The sequence below is a fragment of the Phodopus roborovskii genome, unplaced genomic scaffold, assembly GCF_943737965.1.
Source record: "Phodopus roborovskii unplaced genomic scaffold, PHOROB, whole genome shotgun sequence".
In the NCBI taxonomy this organism is placed as follows: domain Eukaryota; kingdom Metazoa; phylum Chordata; class Mammalia; order Rodentia; family Cricetidae; genus Phodopus; species Phodopus roborovskii.
Genome location: NW_026126434.1, coordinates 6,681,714 through 6,698,099, shown reverse-complemented (window position 1 = coordinate 6,698,099; position 16,386 = coordinate 6,681,714). Strand labels below are relative to the sequence as shown.

At 37.7% G+C, this 16,386-nt stretch overlaps 1 protein-coding gene and 1 pseudogene across 5 annotated transcripts in view; both read right to left on the bottom strand.

Moving 5' to 3' along the window:
* The window catches only part of Ccdc138 (coiled-coil domain containing 138), a 54,475-nt gene that overhangs the window by 11,866 nt on the left and 26,223 nt on the right, over window positions 1–16,386 (bottom strand). For all 5 annotated transcript variants that reach the window (XM_051186718.1, XM_051186713.1, XM_051186714.1 and 2 more), the window contains 2 exons: window positions 13,224–13,340; window positions 8,188–8,380 (listed from right to left, as the gene is read on the bottom strand). In XM_051186718.1, coding sequence (XP_051042675.1) covers window positions 8,188–8,380; window positions 13,224–13,340 — 310 coding nt within the window. The remainder of the gene's footprint in view (window positions 1–8,187; window positions 8,381–13,223; window positions 13,341–16,386) is intronic.
* Window positions 276–968, bottom strand: LOC127223982 (40S ribosomal protein SA-like; annotated as a pseudogene).

Below are 16,386 nucleotides of genomic sequence, written 5' to 3'. Positions count from 1 at the left end.
TTCTGGGAGAGGGAGAGTCACTTTTCTTTGAGGAGTGGCCACTGGTAGGTTGCCCATGTCTCAGTGGATGTACACACACACACACACACACACACACACACACACACACACACACACACCAGCTTTAGAACCTTTACTTTCTTCCACCTTCTTTTTCTTTGTTCATGTCTGCAGAACAGCTAATGACCATTCAGTGGCTGTGCAGCATTCCAGTCTTCAATAGAAATCTGTTGGATAGGCAGAGGGTACCTGCACACCTTCAGACAAGCCTGACGTCACTGAGAAGCACTGAACTCAGGAGCTGGCACAGTCCATTCACCCCCAGATTCCTCCACAGAACAGACTTTTTCAGCAGTGGCTTGCTCTTCCTTCTCTGTCTCCTCGGATCTCCATAGAAGTAGAGATTGGGTATGATTTCCCATGGGTGCTTACAGGAGATGGTACATGCACAGAACTTTTTGGGCCATGGTCCACAACATCAGACACAATTAATGAGCTCCCTTCTGTTGTTGCCTCAGGTAACTATGTCCACATAATGCAGAGCAGAGTCTGCACCACACAGAGCATAGTGGCCAGGATGGCATAAGATGCCTCTATGAGGGGCTGGTAGTCAGCCCTAGGATCAGTCTCCACCAAAAGATGAGGCTCCCTAAAGTCTGCTTGGATCTGGCCAGAGAAAGTCCAGGAGTGACCTGGAGTAGCTCTGGTGGCAAGAGCAAACATCAGTGTGCCTTGCTGGCCAGTTCTGAGAAGATAATGAAGGCAACAGCAGGAAATAACAGCTTGAGCTACAAGCAACAACTTCTCCCAGAACCTCTTCAAATTTATGATGTAGATACCATCATTTTTCCTTTTGTGGATGCACCATCTGGAAATCAAGGTTGGTGCCGCCTAAACTGGGTTCCTGTGGCAAGGAATTGGAGAACATCCTCTTCCTTCATCTGTAGACTATCAAAGACTCTGGACATTGTATGCATTTCCCTTTATTTACAATGGGAAATAAAAAACAATGCTATATGGACTTGTCCTTGGCAATATGAGTAGAAAATTGTAAGTATTTTAAAAAGAGAACATGAAGTTGAAAGGGAGGGGGATACATTAGAGGAGGTGAAGGTAAGGGTAATGGAGGAAGAGAATGAGGGGAGGATATAATCAAAATACATTTTATACATGTATGAAAGCTTTAAACAATTTTATAAATTCAAGCTAGACATATAGATTGTTTAAAAACAGGGGCTGTTGTAAAAGGCATAAATTAGGTAGTTAATTCTATGCCTCCTGGAGTGTAGTACATTCCTTTTATTCATAACTATTAGCATTAGAAATCAATAGATAACTCAACTATAAGGTTATGTAGCTACAGCTACTCCAATGTTGGCAAAGATGCCAAAACATATATTAGAGAAAAGACAACCGCTTTAACAAATGTGCCAAAAACTGGCACATTTCTTTTACATTCACATAAAGAATGAAATTCGATCTTTTTTTTTCCCTGTAACAAAAATCTACTCCAAATAGGTGAAAGACCTTAATGCAAGACCTGAAAACTCAAACTATGAGGAGAAAAGGCAGAGCAAACACTTCAAGATGTAGGCATGGGCAACAACTTTCTGAAAAGGACTCCAACTGCTCAGGAAATAATGCCATCAATTGAGAAATAGGATTTCTCTACTTCAAAGGCAAATTCATAGTAAAACTGAGAAGATACCTATGAATGGGGGGGGGGGAATCTTCAACTACACACCTTACAGAGGATATATACTCAAAACCTCAAAAATGAAATAACAAGGAATCAAAAAACCCAATCAATAATTGGGCTAATGAAAGGAAAAGTCAGTTCTCAAAAAAAGATGAAACATAAGTGGCCAAAAACAGGGGGAAAAGTTCAATTTTATTAGCCATCAGAGAAATGCAAATTAGAGCTACAAGGAGATTCCCTCTTACCCTAATCAGAATGGCAAGAGACAGAGGCAGGCAGATCTCCTAGGTTGAGGCCAGCCTGGTCTACAGAGTTCCAGGACAGCCAGGGCTACATGGAGAAACCCTGTCTCAAAGAGAGGAAGGAGGGAGGGAGAGAGGGAGAGAACAGGTAGCAAAAAATGGCAAGAACAGGGGGTAGGGGAGAGAATCCCTATATGTACTGCTTGTGGGAATGTAAACCAGGGCAGCCTCTGTGAAAATCAGTTCAGAGGCGTCTCACAAAATTAAAGTAGATCTGGCCCAGCTATCCCACTCCTATGAACTTCCCCAGAAGATCCAAGGGAACACATCACAGAGACACCTGCATAGCAATGTTCACTGAAGCACTGTTCAGAAAGATTGAGATGATTCATACCATCAGTCATTTAGTCCATCAGTGTGACACAGCCTATGAAGGGGCTTGAGCCATAGAGTGTATTCACTCAATGCTCTTTGCTCTTCACTTTGGGTGTGATGTGACCAGCTGCTTTGAGCTCCTGTTGCCTTGATTTCATCATCATGATGAATTAGGACCATGTTCTTGAGCTGTGAGCTGAAATAAGACTTTTCCCCCTTGCACTGCTTTGTTAGGACATTTTAACACAGCGATATCTAGTGTTCATAATGATCACACTGTGGTTTAAGTGGGGCATTTTCCTGAAGAATGATGATGCCAAACATCTTTATATGTGCAACTTTTTTCTTCAGGTCTTCTTTGATGGGGATTCTATCTAAATACATTCCCCATTTCAACTGGGATGTCTTCTTACACACCAAGTCCTTTCTTGGACATATAATTTACAAGTAATTTCAGTCTGTAACTCAGATTTCCATAAACACCATACTTTGAAAACACAAACTTTAGGGTGGTGGAGATGGCTCAACTGGTAATGCTATTCAAGCATGAGGACTTGAATTTGGATTCCTAGCACCCATGTAAAAAGCTAGGAACAGCATCACATGACTATAATCCCATTTCCAGGAAAGTATATATAGGAGGATCCCTAGGGTTTGAGGGCCAGCCAGTTTAGCCAAAACAGCAAGTTACTAGTTCAACTGAAGAGCCCATCTCAAAAACTAAGATGGAAAATGATTGAGGGAGATATTCAATGTTGACCTTTGGCCTCAAAATTTTGATTTTTTTGTTTTGTTTTGTTTTTTGAGACAGGGTTTCTCTGTATTGCTTTGGAGCCTGTTCTGGAACGAGCTCTGTAGACCAGGCTGGCCTTGAACTCACAGAGATCCACCTGCCCCTGCCTCCCGAGTGCTGGGATTAAAGGTGTATGCCATCAACGCCTGGCAATTTTTTAAATGTATTTATTTTGTATGTGCAGCTGTGTGCCCACTTGTCTATAGGTATACCAAGTACATGCAGTGTGGGTGGAGGCCAGAAGAAAGTTATAGATCTCTTTGGAACTGGAGTTATAGACAGTTGTGAGTCACCCAATGTGCATGCTGGGGACCTAATCCAGGTCCTCTGCAAGAGCAGCAAAGTGCTCTTAATGGCTGAGCCATCTCTCCAGACAGCAAAATTTTTAATTTTGACATCAAGTTATCTTTTCCTAAATCAAGACAATTATGGTCTGTTTAAGATAATTTCTCTTGGTGTGTTGACACACACCTATAATCCCAGTACTCTGGAGGCAGAGTCAGAAGGCTTTTCGCAATCATGAGATTTCCCTGAATTGCTTAGCAAGTTCAAGGCCATCCTTGGCTACACAGAAAATCTGAAGCTAGTCTGAGTTATATGACACCTGTTTAGTAACATAATCTCATATGTTTTCTTCTTGAAGTTTCAATTTGTGTTCTATTTTGAGTTTTTTTGTTGTATGTGAAGGCAGAAGGTCCCCCCCCCTTCCCTTTCACATATGATACTATCATTCTAGCCCTATTTTCAGAAAGGACTATCCTTGTCCATATTGAGTTGTATGGACAACTTGCTGAAAGTAAGCTGGCTGTAAGTGTAGGTCTGTTTAGATTATCTACTCTGTCCCACTGATGTAGGCTTTACACCAATACCATACTCTTTTGAAGTCAGGTAGAATAAAATGGATTTGTGTTAAGGACTCTAAACCCTCTGGATTTCAATTTGAACTTTGAAATCTGCTTAACAGTTTCTAAGAGTTTAATATCATTCTGATCACTAGGCAAGCACACAGCCCATTTTGAAAGAACTGATTCCTTAATACTAATCTTCCTGGATGTTGGTGGCACACATCTTTAAACCCAGCACTTAGAGGGCAGAGACAAGTGTATCTCTGAGAGTCTGAGGCCAGCTTGTCTACAGAGAAAGTTCTAGACAGGCAGGGCTACACAGAGAAACCCTGTCTCAAAAAAACACCAACAACAAAATCCACTAAATTTCCTGACCCAGGAACAAAGTATGTCTGCCTAGTGTGTCTACATATTTGATCTTTGGCTTCTCTCCATAGTTTTATAGTTTTAGTGTATAATATACATCATTTTATATCTTTTGTCTCTCACATGTTTATAAACATTTTAATTTTTTTTAATCTAGAAAGTTTCCACTGAATACTTGGTATAACTCCCAAGTAAAGCCATATGTGGCTGTATTTTTTCCTGAGTGGAAACTTTACAACTGCAAATTCAACTTCTATGAAGACATGGAGACTTTCGTGTTGAGGGCATTTATATCTTTGAAATAACATGCCATTTCCTCAGACGTGTTGTGTGTTGGCTTTAACTTATTTAGCACACTCTTTACTCTCTTTTGAACCCTGTTAAGTCACTGCTTTTCTTCTTTCTCTTTCTTCCTTCTCTTCCTTTCTCTTCAGTCTCTCGAGAGACATTTCAGTTTATTAGTCTTTTCCATGAAAGAGTTTTGTCTTCACTGATTTTTCTCTATTACTTTTCTGCTGATCATATCCTTACAATTTATGTTGCTTTTTTTATTTGCTTCACTGCCCTCCCCTTTGTTTTAAAGCATTTTGTGTCTTTGAATATTACTTTCGCCCTATCCCACAAAGTTTGGAGTGCTCTGCTTCCTTTTTTTTTTTATTTTCATCTTCTGTGACCTGTGGGTTCCATAGATCACTTTAGTTTCCAAATATTTGAAGGCTTTATGATTATCAACTGAACAACTTTTTTCTACAACTTGAAATCTTTTTAAACTTATTAAAGTTTGTTTTACGATCCATGCAATGTCCTAACCATGAGCACCATAGTGCTTTCTTCTGTTGTTAGGTCAATTTCTATAAACAGATCAAGTTGGCTGATAGTGTTGCTCAAACCCACTTTACTTTTTTAAAGACTTTTTTTCTTTTTAAATTACTTTATTATTTTGTGTGAATGGGTATTTCGCCTGCATGTATGTCTATACCAAGTATATGGCCCAAGGAAGCCAGAAAAAGGAATTGAATCCCCTGGGATTAGAGCAAAATTGAGCCACCATGCAAGTGCTGGGCATCAAACCTCAGTCCTCTACATGAATGTATGTGGTAATGTTTGTGGATACATGTGCATAAGTGCAGTGCCTATAGGAGCCAGAAGAGGGTGTCATATCCCCTGGAACTGGAGTTACAATCAGTTGAGGGGTGTTCAGTGTAGCGCTGGGAAGCAAACTTCAGTCCTATTGAGAACAGTGTGCACTTTAACCACTGAACAATCTTGCCAAGCCCCTAAATTCTTTCTTTCTGCCAATGTTTTATCAACTACTTAGAAATGTTATTTCTAACCATATTTGAAGACTTACTGTTTCTTCCTTTAATTCTATTAGTTTTGGTTATGTTTCCAGGTATGGAAAAGGTCATGGTGATCACTTGATGAACTGACCACTCAATTATATTATGCTCTTTATCTCCAGGAATAGTCTGTCATCAGAAATTTGTTCTATCTAACATTAACTCTATACCTCATCTTCCTTTTTGTTTTGAGAAAGGATCTCATTGTACAGCCCTGGAGAACCTGCAACTTGCTATGTAGATCAGACTGGCCTCAAAACTCAAAAATCCAGGAGCTGGAGAGATGGCTTAAAGGTTAAGAGCACTGACTGTTTTTCCAGAGGACCTGGGTTCAGTTCCCAGCACCCACATAGCAGCTCCCAACTATCTGTGATTCCAGTTCCAGGGGACTCAACACCTACACACAGAAGGCAAAACATCAATTCATATAAAGTAAAAATAAATTATTTTTTTAAAAAACCCTCGAAGATCCACTTGCCTCTGCTCCCAAATGCTGGGATTAAAGACGTGTGCAACTATGTGCAGCTATTGTGTTGTTTTTCCTTTAATTGGTATTTCATTTACTTATATTCAATTTGTCCATAAAATGGGCTTCTTATAGGAAGAATATAGCTGCATTATTTAACAGACAAGTTTTGCTTTTTAATTAAGGTATTTGTCATCTTTTTGGCATATTTGCTATGCCTTTTCTTTTACTGATTTTTTTTTTTTTAGTTTTATATATAAGAACCCTATAGTTTACTCTATTGCTTCCCAATACTCACACACCAACATGTTCAATACTGTACTCACTGTTCAGTGTCCTACACAAGAAATGTGACAGACACCATCTTATTCCATTTTATTTCTTCCTATAAAATGAATAGACTTTTTGCACGTTTTTCTTTTTTCAGAGTTTAACAAGAATGAACATTTTGGGCTAGCATGATGGTTTAGTAAGTAAAGGTACTTGCCATCAAACCTGATGGCCCAAGTTTGACCTGCAGAACCCATATGGAAGAAAGAGAAAACTAATTCCCATTAACACTTCTGACCTCTACATGTGCACCCCAAAATAAACTAATTAATAAAAATAAAATAAATAAACATTACATTTTATTAGACTAATATTTCTTAACTTGTGGGACACAACCCTTTCCAAAGGCGCACATATCAGATATTTATATTCTGACTTCTAAGAGCAGCAAAACTACAGTAATAAAATAACCTCACGGCTAGAGTTCACCACAACACGAACTGTATTAACAGGGTTGCAGCACTACTACATCAGATGATATTAGGAGATATGTTGATATATGACTTTGAATATTCTCCTTGATTAATAGTGGCTTTGAGTTCCTAATTTTGACTTTATTTACCTCTGGTGAATATACATGTTTTTAATGTGAGGTTATGGACTCCCTGCGAAAACAGTGTGTGCATGCATGCATGCATGCATAGAAAAGTTTCTAAGACAGGTCTGTGGTAAATTTTATTTTGGACTAATAATGCCTTTTCAAGAGAGATCTTTCAAAGTTATCACCTAACCTATCATTACAAATTTAAGAATCATAACCATAAAACTACATAATAAATTAGAATTAGGATTCTGATTTCAAGCCATCAGGAATGACTAAGCAGAAGATACCAAAGAATAAGTAGTCAGACTACTGTCACACCCAATGGGAATAACTTCTACTCTGAATGAGACAAGTTGGTATATTGGGAAGAGATAGAAAGGTGGTATGTTTACTGGCATTACTCTCTTTTATGAAAAATTCTCTTTTTAAAATCCATAAAGAGATAACTAGTTATAGTTATATTAAGAATATGTATTAACTATGCTTCACTTTGAGTAATGCTTTTGATCATTCTCTGCCTTATTTACTTTGTACATCAAGCACTGAGTAGGGAAGACATGTTCTAAGTCTCCCTCAGTGAGCTCCCAGGATGTGAAGGGCTGCTCCTGTGTACAGGTCAGGAGCAGTGTTGCCAACTAATCAACCGTGTTCCAGGGCAGAAACAATAGTAATGATCCATACAAAAGAATAGGGCTATGGGAGAAACTTTATTTACAAATCAGATAGTGGCCTATAGGCAATAGTTTCCTGTCCTCCTCTCTAATAAAAAAAAAATATATATATATATATATAATTTTAACTTATGTGACAAATACTAAGACAGCAAAGGTAACATAAAAATGTGATCTAAGAAAATCAACAAAAGCAGGGCATGATGGCATCATAGCACTCAGGAAGCAGAGGATCTCTGTGAGTTCAAGGCCAGCCTGGTCTACATAGTGAGTTCTAGGTCAGCCAGAGCTAACCAGAGAGACCCTGTCTCAAAACAACAATTAAAAAAGCCTCAAGAGTTTATTTTCTTAAATCCAGCAATTACAAGTTATTGTTTTCAAAATGTTAAAAAATAACTCAAAACCTCATTCTGGAAAGGTTGAACATATGTGACTATAAAAGAAATGCTTTATTGTATAACAGTCTCTCATAAATGTTTAACAAAAGCATCACCAGTGAACACTCTGGAAGCTTACCTTGAGTGACTGTTTTAAGTACAATCAGGGTTGATAAAAATCTCAATGACAAGTTGGAGCTCTTGAAGAACGCTGCTGTCTTTGGTCTGTTCTCCACAGAATGCTCTAAAGAACTGTCCTGAGTTCCTTTAATTGCTACTCCTTTAAATATGTCTTCACCCAATCTCCTCAATGTTGAGGTCATAATTGAATGCTGTTTTAAAAAAAAGAAATATATATTTTATATATATATATATATATATATATATATATAATCATTTGTTTTAAATACTTTGATTAAATTTATGCATTAAAGCAAATATTTATGAAAAATAGAATTGAAAACATTCAAAATTAGAATTAAAACCATATAATTAACTTTAAAAAAAACACATATGGACTTCTTTTCTTGAAATGTTTTCCTAACAAACTAAGATCAGATTAAATCTGGCATAGAGAAGAAGTGAGTTGGACTCTGAGTTCACCACTTTTCTCTTTTGGGAGCCAGACCAACCCAAGGTTTTCTCAGAGGTCCTGAAGAAAGGATGAAGTTAGCAGGAAGCTAACCAAGCAATGTTGCACAAAGGGAACACAGGGTTTAAAAAAAAAAAAAGTGCATCACAGACTGCACACAGTGGTCTGGGGACAGATAACTCCAGTCTCCTCAAGGGAAAGTCAAGATCCCAGGAACCTGCCTAGCCCCAGCCTAGCCCCAGCACAGACCTTGCCAATACTGCCCCTGGGCAAGATGCAGAAGTGTTTTCTTATCAAATGACCAACTTTGTGTTTTCAGCTCAGTCTCACTATAAATACCACAGTGACTCTGAAAACTTAACAATTTCAAAAGAAGAAAATACTGGGTCAGAATCATGGGAAATTCTCACAGAGTAAATTTCAACAAGGAAATGGACAAAACAGAAATAATGATAACAGAATAAGATATCTCTGGAATAACATGAGATCTGGTGGTCTTTCCACAGGCGACTTATAACTCAAACGAAAGAAACCCATTTCATACTACTGAAAATGAGAATGCTTATGCTACACTTAGATAACTTAAAAGGTTCTGTGCTGTGACTTAATTCTAGCCCTTATCACTGATTTTCATAATGATTTCCCACAACTTCGCGAGAATTTGTAAACTAACTCTAACCTCAGCACTGATACTGAAATGTGAACAACACATTTGTACACTCAAAACTAGAAACAGATATTCTGAGATCTGAGGTATCAAATGATCGGGAAGTGAATGGCATGAACAGTGCACTCTGATTTAAATGTATTGTAAATAAGATTATTTTAGTATTCCCAAGGAAACTATGCAGAATGTCTTAATTGCATGTAGAATGTTTCTATTTTTAAGTCTAAAATAATTAAAACTTGCATCATTCAAAAAAAATGCTAAAGCTGAACAGTGGTGGTACAAGCCTTTAATCCCAACACTCAGAAGGCAGAGGCAGGTGGTTATCTGTAAGTTCAAGGCCAGCCTGGTCCACAAAACAAGCTCCAGAACAGCTAGAGCTATTATACAGAGAAACCCTGGCTCAAAAAAAACTTTTAAAGAAAAAGAAAATAACAAAATAAAAACAGGTTAACCATACCAAGAAGGCACAATAATCGTAAATGTATATCCACCAACCAACCAAGTTATAAAATGTGAAACAGACTGGAGAGGTGGCTTGGCTGTTAAGTGTACCACCTGCTCTTGTACAGGACCCATGTTTGGTATCCAGCACTGGATGGCAGCAGTCTCTAACTCCAACTCCAGGGAGTCAGTACCCTCTTCTGATCTCCATGGGCACTGCATATAAGTGGTGCATATGAACACACACATATAAAAATTTTTAGGTTGATTATTTAATGAGACAAAAACAAATGATACGAGTGAGATACAAATGTATGGGCTATAACATAACTTTAACACACTATCCTCAACTATTAGTAGTAGAACTAGACAAAGTATCAGTGAGGATGTAGAACTTATAAATACCACCAATTAACATTTATAAAACACTCCACTCAACACAACAACTTCACAAAAGAGCCATTAGCAAAACAAAAACAAAACTAAAACTTCCAAATAACACATACAGTAAAGAGAATTTTCCAAGGGAATTAAAAACCAGTAAGTAAATGCAAAGGAAGGGACTGGAGAGATGTTTCCTGCTCTTACAGGAGGAGTACAGTTCATATCCCAGTACCTAACTGCTTCGAATTCCAGGTTCAGGGGATCTGACACCCCCATCTTGTAGAAACCTACACATAGACGTGGGATAGAGAGATGCCTCTAGTGGCTAAGTGGCTAGTGTGTGGGGGCATAGGCAGATCCTTAGGTACCAGTGGATACCCATTTTAACCAATCAGTGACCTCTAGGTTCAGAGAGAGACCCTGTCTCAAAAAGGTGGAAGGCTTACAAAATCGCTCAGAGGGGCATTTGTTCTACAAGCCTCATGACCTGACCCAGAATTTACAGAAAGCTAGAAGGACAGAACCAACTCCACAAAGCTGCCCTCTGTGCTCTGACCTCCACACACATGCTGTGGCACTCATGCCCACACACATACTTCCTGCATACATGCATATACAATAAAAGTAAAAATTAAAAATAAATAAGGTAAAGTGACTGAGGAAGACACTTTATGCCTATCTTTTCCCTATAGCCATACAGAAAGAGGGAGGGGGAAGAAGAGGGGGGAAAAAGGGAGAGGGAGAGAGGAGGAAGAGGAAGAGACATAGTCTTAAGCCAGTAATCTAAATTTTCATTTCAATAACCTAGAAACAAGAGAACAAAATAAACTTAAAATAGTAGAAGGAAATAGAGGAGAAGAAATTAATTAAACTGAAAACAAAAATGGAGAAGAGTCAGTAAAACAAAACAAAAAATGATTGAAAGATCAATTTAAAAAAATGTTTAGGAAAAACAACCAAAGTAAGAGAAAAACAAGCCCACAAATTCTCCACACTGCTGTGTAGCAAGCTACTGTTCTGGACATTGGGGCACATCAGAGAGAAGGCCACTGTGAAAACTGTCACCTTGCAGCAGCTGATTTCAGATAGCCAAATATGCTGTGCCGTTTTCATTTTATCTTTACATTCCAAATATTAGATGAATAGATCTGTTAACAAGACAAAGTGGTCATTTCCTCAAAAAGCACAATCTACTGGAAGTTAGAAAAATCAGAATAACCTTGTAACTCTAAGGAAAACTTGATCTGGGGCTGGTGAGATGGTTCATCAGGGAAAAGTCTCTGCTGTCAAATCTGAAAATCAGAGTTTAATCTTTAGGACCCACATGGTAGAAGTTGTTCTCTGACCTCCACATGGTGCAAGGGCACATGGGTGCACAAATACACACACACACACATACACAGAGAGAGAGAGAGAGAGAGAGAGAGAGAGAGAGAGAGAGAGAGAGGAGAGAGAGGAGAGAGTAAACATAATAAGAATTTTAATGAAAATTGAATTCATAATTTAAAACTTTCCCCAAATAAATCTCAGAGCTAGAAAGATGGCTTAGTGTTTGAGAACACTTACTGGTCTTACAGAAGACCTGGGCTCAGTTCCCAGCACCCACTTAGCAACTCACAATGCTCTGTAATTCCAGTTCCAGGCTAGTCAATGCTCTTCTTTACCTCTGTGGACACTGGTGCATTTACATAGAAACAAAAATTCATATAAAAAGAAAAAACAAAAAAAGAATAAACTCTCTAGTATTTAAAGAATTCATACTATTCACCTATGGTGGTTTGAATAGGAATGACCACCACAGACTCATGTGTTTGAATGCTTGAGCCATAGTGAGTGGCACTATTAGGAGATATGGCCTTGTTGGAGGGAGTGTGTCACTGTGTGAGAAGGCTTGCAAGTCTTCTATGCTCAAGCTACAGCCAGTATGACACACAGTCTCCTTCTGTTGCCTGCAGATTATGATGTAAAACTCTCAGCTACCTCTCCAGCACCATGTCTGCCTTCATGCTGCCTTGCTTTTCACAGTGATGATAATAGATTAAACTGCTGAACTGTAATCCATCCCTAATTAAAATTTTTCCTTTATAAGAGTTACTGTGCTACAGAGCGAGTTCCAGGACAGCCTCTGAAGCAATACAAAGAAACCCTGTATCGAAACCCCCACCAAAAAAAGTTACTGTGATCATGGTATCTCTTCACAACAATAGACATGGCCCATAAGACATGGCCTAATAACCTTTAAGAAATATAAAAGATGAGATGATTTCAATTTTTATAAATCAAATAAATATAAAACCAGATAAGATTCAAAACACAAAAATCAAAGGCCAATATTCCTTATTAATCAATTATAAGTCTACATATTATGGTAGTTTGAATGTAATTAGGCACTATAATCTCATAGGGAGTGGCATTATTAATAGGTATGGCTTTGTTGAAGTGGGTATGGCCTTGTTAGAAGAAGTGTGTCACTATGCGGGCAGGTTATTAGGTGATGTCCATGCTCAGGATACTGCCCAGTGTCTCAGATCATTTCCTGTTGCCTTCAAGATACATATCCAGCACCATGTCTGCCTGCAGGCTACCTTGGTTCCCACCACAATGATAATGGGCTCAACCTCTCAACTGTAAGCCATCACCTCAAATAAATGCTTTATTTTATAAAAGTTGCTGTGGTCATGGTGTCTCTTCACAGCAACAGAAATTTTAACTAAGACACACTCTATCACCATAAACATATGGATGACAAAATTTAACAGATAAAAACCACTCAAAAACTCAAATAATTAAAAATCAAAGAGTTCACACATGAATTTTATGCAAAAATTATACAACAACGGTGCAAGAACACAAAGCTGTGAATAAAAAGATGGTTACATTCCTATGGTGAAAGACTCAGCACATGAAATTGGTATACAAGCTGAATACAAGGCCTACCAAACCCTTAGAATGGTGTTTTATTGAGAAGACCGCTCTCAAATAAGCCACAGACTGCACACACATGGTATACTATTTGTTTTTCTGTGAAATATAAGAGAACTGATACCAAATAGAGTATACTAGAAGATAGATTCTGATGAGTCAGTACCTGTGTTCCAGCATGCAGCTGCCTTAGAGACCAATATATAAACTTTATAAAAGGCCCATGCAGTTTGGCATTCACAAATGGCATCCACTGGAGCTGCTCTGTCATCATAGGCAAAAGCTGAAGGTAGTGGGAAACAAAAGCAGCGCATATTTAGGTATCTGAAATTAACTGTCATGATTTTCTAAAAATGAACTAAATGACTTTTAGGGTTGATCTATCCATTTCTACAAAGAAGCCAGTTGAAATTTGGATAATGCACTGACTATGCAGATTAATTTGGGGTAGGGAACTGACATCTTTAAAAATATTAGGTCTTTGTACAATGCATGTTTATTGTTTAGATATTTTAAATTACTTTAAAAAATTTTACAGTTTTTATATTACATACTTTATATCAAAATTGCATTGCTATTTACCATATTTATTCTTTCATATGGCTTATGTGAGGTTTCATTCCATCTTGACAGATTCCCTTTAGTATCTTCAGTAGGACAGTGGTTTATCTGAGTCTTCTTTTCTTCACTAATGAAAGGCAGTTCTACTGGACACAGTACATCTGACAGCTTTAAATTTCAGTTCTCTGTACCACCACAACTGGATCACTAGGATATGCTGCAAGAGCTGCTAAGTGGTCACAGAGGCACCTTCATTTGTGGCAATGTGTTTTTCTCTTGTTTTAAGTCTATTAAGATTATTCATAAAGATAAAATGAATCTGAGCCAGATGTGAGGTAAATGTATTATTAAGTTAATGTAAATTTTTTTTCTTTCTTTCTTTTAAAATAGAGTCTTATCACACATCCCTGGTTTGTATGAAACTTGGTATATAGACTAGGCTGGCCTCAAAATCAGAGATCTACTTGCCTCTGCCTCCTGGGTACTAGGATTAAAGGCATGTGATACTAGGCTCAGTTCAGATTTCATTTTTTAAATTATTTTTTGAGACAGTTTCATGAATTCCCTTCTTGCTTTGAACCTGCTATGGAGCAATAATTTATATAGGTGTTAAAAATTCTAAACAAAATGTGTCCTATTATACTATACTATACTAAAGTATAGTATACTATACTTTATATATATATATATATATATATATATATAGTATACATATAAAGTATAGTATAGCTATACTAAAGTATCACAAAGTATGTTTAAATAACACTTAGGTCTGATGTAGGTCTCAGCTGGCCAAGATTACGATGTCTACCACCCTGTACATGTTTCTGGTGGCTAAGGGGAGGATTCACTACTTACTCATTCAAGATGCCAGCAGAACTCAGTTCTCTGCAGTTTTGGCACTGAGATCTTTGTTGACTGAGCTGAGGGCAGTATCTGGCCTCCAGAACTGTCTCCTTCCCATTGCTCACTCCCCTCCTTGGTCCACGATCAATGTCAGCAAGCACGCACTGAGGATTCAATCTATTCTTCTAACTCTTCCTTTCCAGTTTAAAGACTCATGCTGGACCTACCTGGAAACCTGGGTAAGCTCCCTGTTTCAAGGACAGCCAACTGGCACTTTTCATTCCTTTTTGTCATGTACTAAAATATATTTGATAGGTTTCAAAGGTCAGAATGGGGGCAGTTTTGCAGCCATTATTCTACCTAGCACAAAAGACATTTTGAAGGACCTCTGTAGCTAAAGATTTTTTGAAAATCGAATATAATTTACTCAAAATCCTGGACTACTTAATAATCATGAAATTATTCCTGAAAATAACAAACAAAACCTGTCCTTTCCTCAAAGTTTTTTACTAAGTATCATTCTCTAAAGACCTTTCATACTAGTTATAAATCTTGAGCACTGATATTGACATTAGGAAATATTTCCCTTTGATGAAGAGAACCCCTGAAAACAGAGATTTTTACCCTTAACAAAATAGAATTATCCTTATAAATTTCAAATCTATGACTGTATGTAGGAAGAACTATTCACATCACTGAATAGATGACTGTTTGGGCACTTTTAAGCATTTTATTATGATCATGACCCTACTTTTAAAAAAACCAATACCAGTACCTTCACAAGCCCTGGATTTAACAGCACCCAAAAGAAAAATAAAAATGTACATATAGGTGCTAGAGAGATGGCTCTGCAGTTAAGAGTACTTTCTGCTGCAGAAAGTTACCAGAACACCATGATGACCCACAACAATCTGTGACTCCAGTTCCAGAGAACCCTTTTCTAGCTCCTTGAGTACTGCATGCATTCATCACACATACATGCATATAGGCAAAACATGCACATACATAAAATAAACTTTTAAAATTTAGTATGAATTAATACTGAGGTCTGAAATGAATCGTGTTAAAACTGTTGGTACAGACAATTTTCTAGCAAAAATGCTTCTAAGTAGGATACAGAAGCACATATTTATAATCCCAGAAACAGAGGTAGTGACAAGTGATCCTAAATTTAACACATCCTGAACTACAGAGTGAATTTAGTGACAGCCAAAGTTACATACTGAGATCCTGCCTCACAAAACAAAAATACTTTCAACATTTTTCAGTTAGAAACATGTCAGAAAGTTGGGGCTGGTGAGATTGCTCAGTGGTTAAAAGCACATCTTGCTCTTGCAGGGGACTGGGGTTCAATTCCCAGCCTCATATGGTGGTTCACAGCCATATGTAACTCTAGTTCTAGAGCAGTGGTTCTCAACCTTCCTAATGCTGTGACCCTTTAATACAGTTCCTCATATTGTGGTGACTCCAACCATGAAATTATTTTCATTGCTACTTCATAACTGTAATTTTCTACTGTTATGAATCATAATATAAATGTCTGTGTGTTCCAATGGTCTTAGGCAACTCCTGTGAAGGGATCATTTGACCCCCTCCACCACATATACACACAGGGATCTCAACCCACAGGTAGAGGATTCAAAACATTCTTCTGACCTCTGCAGGCACCATATATACATGTGGTACATATACATACATACATGTAGGCAAAATACTTTCACATAAAATAAAATATATGGATCTAATTTAAAAAAAAGTCAGACCCAGTAAGATGGCTTAGTGGGTAAAAGTGCTTGCTACTAAAACTGAGAACTACATTGTTGTAATTTTTAAAAAGCAGCTGGAAAGAGAAAGATGCCATACAACATTGAGTTCAAGCAGAAGGGGTTTTTTGTTTGTTTGTTTGTTTGTTTTTTGGGGGA